The sequence below is a fragment of the Bos javanicus genome, chromosome 15 (genome assembly GCF_032452875.1).
Source record: "Bos javanicus breed banteng chromosome 15, ARS-OSU_banteng_1.0, whole genome shotgun sequence".
NCBI classification, from domain to species: Eukaryota; Metazoa; Chordata; class Mammalia; order Artiodactyla; family Bovidae; genus Bos; species Bos javanicus.
Window position 1 is genome coordinate 46,977,535 of NC_083882.1, and position 7,756 is coordinate 46,985,290.

Genomic DNA, 7,756 nt, shown 5'->3' on the forward strand with positions numbered 1-7,756 from the left:
CTCCCAAATCCCAAAGTAAGGAGGACTCTTAAGGAAAGGTTATCAGGTAATCTGTGTGTCAGGTGTGTATAAAACAGAAAAATTCTCATTCATTCTGCCATCCTACATTATGCAGAATGGATACAGAAATTGGGAGAAGAGCTTGTGTCTTGGAACTGGGGTCTTCCTTGTTTTTGCCATCACATCATAAGACTATTGCGATATTTACACATGATACACCACTATATGATTATTTAAATGTTGACAAAATCCTCAAAATGCTTATGAGGAGTGAAACAAATGGGATAGTGGGACATTTTTCTTGAGATGTTTATTTACTAAAAAAACATGAGTCTCTATTAAAGATATGTTAGTGAATTAAGGGCGTATCAGTGCCTCTGCAACATAAATAACACTGGCTTTAGATTATGAAGCATTTTACATGCCAGCTTTCAGTGCACATGAGCAAGAGTGAGGCTATTAGAGGTGTAAATCTGAATTTGCTCCAATTTATTAAAAGGGCAAGCCATTTATAAATGTTGGCACTTTATGTATTATTAGAAACAAACTTCTTATGACACATCCCCCAACTATGCTTCCATATACTGTGCTGCACACAGAGGCCAGCCTTATAATCTAGAGTAGAAGGGAGAAGGCTATTCTATCTGTTAGATATATGGCTTCAGTGTTTAGACCCTGTGCACTGTAAAGAACCTGAGAGTGGTGGAAAGCACGTGAGATCTGAAACACATGCCCCAGAAAAATGGCAAAATAAAATTAATACTTGTTTAAGTAAATGTCTAGATAATACAACTAGGCAAAAACTATTTGACTCAACTCCTATACATTTATCTAACAATTATATCTGATGTGGTTTGTGGGTGCATTTTAGTATGTTGTTATGAGAGTTAGAAGAATCTTCCAAAATAAAGATGCATAAAGACATGAAAGGTTTTTATATAGCCCCTTAGAGAGAGAGTTCAGTTCAGTTCAGTTCAGTCCAGTCACTCAGTCGTGTCCAACTCTTTGCGACCCCATGAAGTGCAGCAAGCCAGGCCTCCCTGTCCATCACCAACTCCCAGAGTTCACCCAAACTCATGTCCATCAAGTCGGTGATGCCATCCAGCCATCTCATCCTCTGTCATCCCCTTCTCCTCCTGCCCCCAATCCCTCCCAGCATCAGAGTCTTTTCCAACGAGTCAACTCTTTGCATGAGGTGGCCAAAGTACTGGAGTTTCAGCTTTAGCATCATTCCTTCCAAAGAAATTCCAGGACTAATCTCCTTCAGAATGGACTGGTTGGATCTCCTTGCAGTCCAAGGGACTCTTCTCCAACACCACAGCTCAATAGCATCAATTCTTCGATGCTCAGCTTTCTTCACAGTCCAACTCTCACATCCATACATGACCACTGGAAAAACTATAGCCTTGACTAGCTGGACCTTTGTTGGCAAAGTAATGTCTCTGCTTTTTAATATGCTATCTATGTTGGTCATAACTTTCCTTCCAAGGAGTGTCTTTTAATTTCATGGCTGCAATCACCATCTGTGGTGATTTTGGAGCCCCCCAAAATAAAGTCTGACATTGTTTCCAATGTTTCCCCATCTATTAGAGAGATAGTAGGCATAACCAAAAAAATAGAGTTGGGTGGGACTCATTGGAAGAAAAGAAGACACTAGGGAGAGAGAGCAGAGTCTGGTCAGGGGCTGCAGGGAAGAAGTGGCTTAACTTCTCCTGCCTGTACTGAATCTTCCCTATAATTCCCACTCCTAGTTCTACTCGGTCCTGGAGCTGAAGCTCTGATGCCCATCATTCTGCCGTATCCCTGGGGATTCTGTAAATAATGGAGATAATCTCTGTTTCTGCTTTGAAAGATACATGTTTTTCAAAGCACTTGAGGGAAGCCTAGCAGGCAGTTCTGACCCAACTAAGTCCATCAATGTGGACTTTCCTGGTGTACCACCCCAGCCCTCAGATCTTATTTTTTTTTTTTTTTGCTGAACTGAGTGGCATGTGGAACTTCACTGACTAGAGATTGAACCCTCATCCCCTGCAGCAGAAGTGTGGAGTCTTGACCACTGGACTGCCAGGGAAGTCCCCCAGGTTTTGGTTCTGAGATACTATCTGAGAGATATATTTTCTTTTTTCTCTCCTTGGGCACTTCTCTCATCCCTTTCCCTCTTATTTACCCCTAGAAAGGAAACCCTTCCTTTGGTTAGGGTTAGATGATTTAATATTGCTGAATATTCATTAATGTGTTTTGCTTAATGAAAATAATACAATAGGATGATGGCCAAACAGGTTTATAAATAATAATGATCTACTATTCTGAGCCCTTTATATGAATTAACTCATTTAATCCTCTTAATTACCTCATAAAGGCTTCCCTGGTGGCTCAGATGGTAAAGAATTGGCCTGCAATGCAGGAGACTCAATTTTGATCCCTGGGTGAGCAAGATCCCCTGGAGAAGGAAACGGCTACCCAGTCCAGTACTCTTGCCTGGAGAATTCCATGGACAGAAGAGGCTGGAAGGCTACAGTCCATAGGATTGCAAAGTGTTGGATACGACTGAGTGACTAAAGCTTTCACTTTTCACCTCATCAAGTTCATTGTTATCCACATCTTACAAAGGAGAAAATGGAAACGTGCAGAAGTAAAGTGGCTTGCCTAAGATCCTCAAGTTAGTTAGGGAAGAACTGGGAAATTAACACAGAAGTTGTCTCCAGAAGTCAGGGTCCTCAAGTATAGTACCATATTCTCTCCCACTCACTGTGGCTCCTTGCCTCATCTCTGCTGTTCTTCTTTCTTGCTCATCTGCATCTGGATACTCTGAGGGCTTGAGCAGGTTCTCACTGTGAGACTTTGATGTGTGCCTTGTGCCTGTGATCTCTGACTCTTTCTTAAATGAGTCTAAACCTCTCCTGCTTAGAACCCTCAGCAGAGATGAGACAGAGCCCTGGGAAGGCACTGAATGAAATGAAAGTCCTTCACAAAGGCAGACACCTTTTCCAGAGCCTCATAAACAGCCAACCAGGCCTCACAGTCCCTCTTTCAGTCTTGAATTTGGTGTCTCACTACTGAGGTCATAAGACATTATTAGAATTATAGGCAGAGAGCCTAGGTTGTTATGAGGTCGTATATCAGGTATCGTTTATTGAAAAGGTGTATGTTAACAACTAGTAGGGTCAGGAGAAATGGTGAGAAAAATTTTCAGTAAATTTCCTTTTAAGGAAAATGAATTTGTTTTCTAGTGGGGCTCTTTTATTTTTTTTTTAATTGAAGGATAATTGCTTTACAGTGTTGTGTTAATTTCTGCTGTACGACAACATGAAAAAGTATATATATATATATATATATATATATATATATATATATATATATATATTCCCTCCCTCTTGAGCCTTTCTGATGGGTCTTTTGTTTATATAAATTTGGGGCTGATGCTTCAGAATAGAGGCAGAGCAATGCTACCAGTGGCCCTTCATCTCTGTGCTTATCCCGGGAAAGCTCAGCCTCTCCTCTGAATAGAGGTAAAATGAGTATCTAAAATATACGGGGCTGGAAGGATGTCAAATTATTAACTCCTCTGAGGCCCTTACTTGTTTGAATCTGGTCCTGGTCCCTTCCCTATGCCCAACTGGAGTCCCATTGCATCCTCTCCACAGCCCATTATGCTCTGAGCAAGTGCATCTGCATAGAGGCAGGGGGATGGACTCATAAACTGGGGCTTTCATTCCTTCAGATGCCCTCCTCACTGGGACCATCTGAATGCCATTATCAGTAGGTCCATCTATTAATAGTATACCATACCCCAAATTCTTCCCTTATTCTCTCTATGGTCTCTTTCCTCCATATTCTCTTCCAGATTTTAAATCACTCATTCCTTCCCTAATCCTAAGAGCTGACAGTCCACAGCTTCAGAAGGAAATAAATCTTACCTGAGTGGTGGGAGGAGTGAAGGCAAAGAAAGCCCTTTGCCTAAATTTTCTTAGCCAAAGGGAAATCTGAATTTTTTGAGAGTGAAGGAACAAGTGGGATGAAAAGGAGGGCTATATTAGCAGAGCCAGAGAGGTGTGTATTCATTTCCTGTACTCAGGATACTTTTCCTTGGGTGCTCTTAAGGGTAAGGAGATTTAAATACAACTTTTATGGAATCATTTTGGGGAAGAGCAAGAAATGAATATGAACCCCTCTCAATTTCACCAACTGCTCCACTCCTCACAGCCTTTAGGGACAGTTTTAATTTGGGTCAGAATGAAGGAATATATTTTTCAGACTCCTTCTGGATTGCCATTTGCTGCTCCATTTCCATGAGTGTCAGGATATTAGGCAAATTTCATGTGAAATGTTCAAAGTAATAGCCAGATAAGTTTAATGTGATTAAATATAATCAAGTTAAATATAGTTTAGCTAATAGGTGTTCAGGAAGGAAATGTATTGTTATGAACACAGGCCATTACAAAGTGATATGTTTTAAGAAAATATTTTAAGGTTAAAATTTGAGTAAGCAGAGAGGAAAGGGAAGGGAAATTCAGGTTAACACAGAAGGGAAAAAACCTTGTGGGAATAAAAAAGTACAACACAGGTAAGAGGGCAAATGCTGGTTAGGTGGAAATGGTAGAATGAGGTCAGAAAGGTAGGATGGGACCAAAGTTTGGAAGCAGAGTGGCTGGATGCAGGGTGAAGCCTCTATTGATTCTTGAAGAGTGATCACCACAGAAGCTCTCCCTGCAAATCAAGCACCAAGGGTCAGAAGTCATTTCTACACCCAACTGAGCATTGTCTAGGAGAACATTCCCCTGCAGAGTCCCATGGTTCAGAAACCAATGCTATCTTTTGTGATTTCTGATGTACTCAGAGGTGCTTTCTGTTCCTATGTCTTTCAGCAGACTCATTCGCTTCTGTCATTATAGAGATGATCCTAAAGTACATCATGACTCACACCAACTTCACCATCTTCCACCCTTCAGTTTTTGTCCTACTGGGCATCCCTGGGTTGGAGGCTTATCATGTTTGGCTGTCAATACCCTTCTGCCTCATGTATATCACTGCGGTTCTGGGCAACAGTATCCTGATAGCAGTCATCATCACTGAGCGTAACCTTCATGAGCCCATGTACTTCTTCCTCTCCATGCTGGCCATCACGGACATCCTGCTGTCCACCACTACTGTCCCCAAGGCCCTAGCCATCTTTTGGCTCCATGCTCATGACATTGCCTTTGATGCCTGTGTCACCCAAGTTTTCTTTGTCCACATGATGTTTGTGGGGGAGTCAGCCATCCTATTAGCCATGGCCTTTGACCGGTTTGTGGCCATCTGTATCCCTCTGCATTACAAGACAATGCTAACATGGCCTGTGGTGGGAAGGATTGCTGTGGCCATTGTCACCCGAAGTTTCTGTATCATCTTCCCGGTGATCTTCTTGCTGAATCGACTGCCTTTCTGCTGGACCAATGTCATCCCGCACTCCTACTGTGAGCATATTGGAGTGGCCCGCTTGGCCTGTGCTGACATCACCATTAACATCTGGTACGGCTTCTCATTGCCCATTGTCATGGTCATCTTGGACGTGATCCTCATCGCGGTGTCATACTCACTGATCCTCCGAGCAGTGTTTCGTTTGCCCTCCCAGGATGCTCGGCACAAGGCCCTCAGCACCTGTGGTTCCCACCTCTGTGTCATCCTCATGTTTTATGTCCCCTCCTTCTTTACATTATTAACCCATCGCTTTGGACATAACATACCTCGACATGTCCATATCCTGTTAGCCAATCTTTATGTGGTGGTGCCACCGATGCTCAACCCCATTGTCTATGGTGTAAAGACTAAGCAGATCCAGGACGGGGTAGTCCACCGGTTCTTTGGTATTATGGCTTGGTGCTCTGCTTCCTCTCTGGGCTAATGGCTTCCTTTGACTCCTCACTCCCAGCTTTACCAAGGAAACTAGGTGTGAAGCACAAGATTTCCTGGACTGAGAGAGCTTTTCCTTCCCTTCCTCTCTCTCTTCCTTTTTCTTCATCTTCCTCCTGGGTTTTTCAGACACTCCAAGCCTCCTATCTCTGTACATCTATTGAATCTTGTGCAGATCTCAAAATGTATGTACTGAGTTATTATGGGTTTTTATTTGTACTCCTAATTGACTGTAAACTCTTTGAAATCAGAAGAGTATGTGTCACTCGTATTTGTATGCTCAGTACTTCACAAAATGCCTGGAACATAATAGATGTTTGAAAAATGAATGACAGCACATTTACCTCCTCAAAATTAGAAAGTGCATCTCTATTATGCACTGAATGATCAGCTAAATTAGTCCACAAACCCAGTGACTAGTAAACCATCTCCTTACAAAGGTAATTTGGCATCTTAGAGACAAATAAGCTGCTGACACAGCACAGTTCTTATTTCTCACACCTTTGCCATATCTCAGAGACCAGGGAATAACAAGGGTGGAGGAAACAGGGTAGTCTTGATATTCTCTTATACATGGCTTCTGGCTAACCTCAATATTAGGAATTATAGAGCATTGTTCCTGGCCAGGTTGGCAAAATTGGAGTAGTTTCTTGAAGTTACCGATCTTGACTCTAATTCTTTCATGCTTTTTCAGAAAAGGCCATATATACTCATTTCCTCAACCACAAACTGTGCTAATGGGTCCCCCATCTCTCTCTCCTTCCTAGAATTCTCGTTTGAGTTTCAGATACATAAAAATCCGCCTATCAACTGGGTCTTTATCCTGGATATAGACCCAGACTGGATCTATATCCTATCATCTCCAGGATATAGAACTACCATTCTTGGTAGCTTTTCTTATTGTTCCTTTTCTTAGAAACCAGATTATGATAATTGTATCAACTTCATTGAGCTGGAAACCCTGGGGAGTTACTCAACTTCTTCCTCTCTAGCCTGCTCCCCAAGAATTGTTGTTACTGATATTGATTCTACTACTAAATAGATATCTGGGTAGTTTTTGGAGCTGTATCAGGATTCCAGTCCTGTCCCCATCATTTTCCAGCTGTGTGAACTTGTGAAATTTATTCAATGTTTTTAGTCCTCAATTTTTAAGTCTGTAAAATGAGAGTAGAAAGAGAAACTTGTGGGGTTGTTGAGAAGATTAAATGAAATAAACCATATATACAGCACTTATTTTTAGCTCATAGTAATAAGTATCTGAGAAATAGTTCACTAAGGCTACCAATATTATTAGGTTTCTTTTTAACACTGTTTTTACCCGTTACTTATATACCCTATCATCTTTCACATCAGATATTACATTAGTTTTTAAATCGATTTCAATGTTTTTAATCTTTTACATTGTAACCTAAACTATAAATTGACCCAAAGTTAAGCATTCTAAAAGGCATGGCCAATCATACTACTTTATGTCAAATATTTTCAGTCAGTCTTCATTACTTACAGAAGTGTTTTCCACAGAATATTCTGTAGAAATAATAGGTATCATAATGGATGTTTTACAGAAAAGTTCCATAATCAAATAAGCATGAAAAATGCTGACACTGTGAGTCATGTACATGGCTATCCAAAAGAGGGCTAGAGTTTTCAGCCTTTCTCACACATTTGTGACCATAGATATTTGTATCCATGTTTATATAACTTCTTGATAGCACATCAATTTACACTGGTAAAGTAATCTAGTGTTCGATCAGCCACAATTTGGAAGTCATAGGACCATAGAGTAATATCTAGACTAGTTCAGTTCAGTTCATTCGCTCAGTTGTATCCGACTCTTCGCGACCCCATGAATTGCAGCATGCCAGGC

At 41.2% G+C, this 7,756-nt stretch overlaps 1 protein-coding gene across 1 annotated transcript; it reads left to right on the forward strand.

Annotated features, from left to right (window-relative positions):
• The first annotated feature begins 3,390 nt into the window (after positions 1-3,390).
• On the forward strand, positions 3,391-7,549 carry LOC133226727 (olfactory receptor 52B2). Its single transcript, XM_061380596.1, has one exon. It carries the CDS (start codon positions 4,895-4,897, stop codon positions 5,879-5,881), a length of 987 nt encoding a protein of 328 aa, XP_061236580.1. The 5' UTR covers positions 3,391-4,894; the 3' UTR covers positions 5,882-7,549.
• The last annotated feature ends 207 nt before the right edge of the window (positions 7,550-7,756 follow it).

Bases quoted from the DNA above. Each gene is read 5' to 3' on its own strand.
- LOC133226727 (XM_061380596.1), top strand. From the start codon at position 4,895: ATGATCCTAAAGTACATCATGACTCACACCAACTTCACCATCTTCCAC.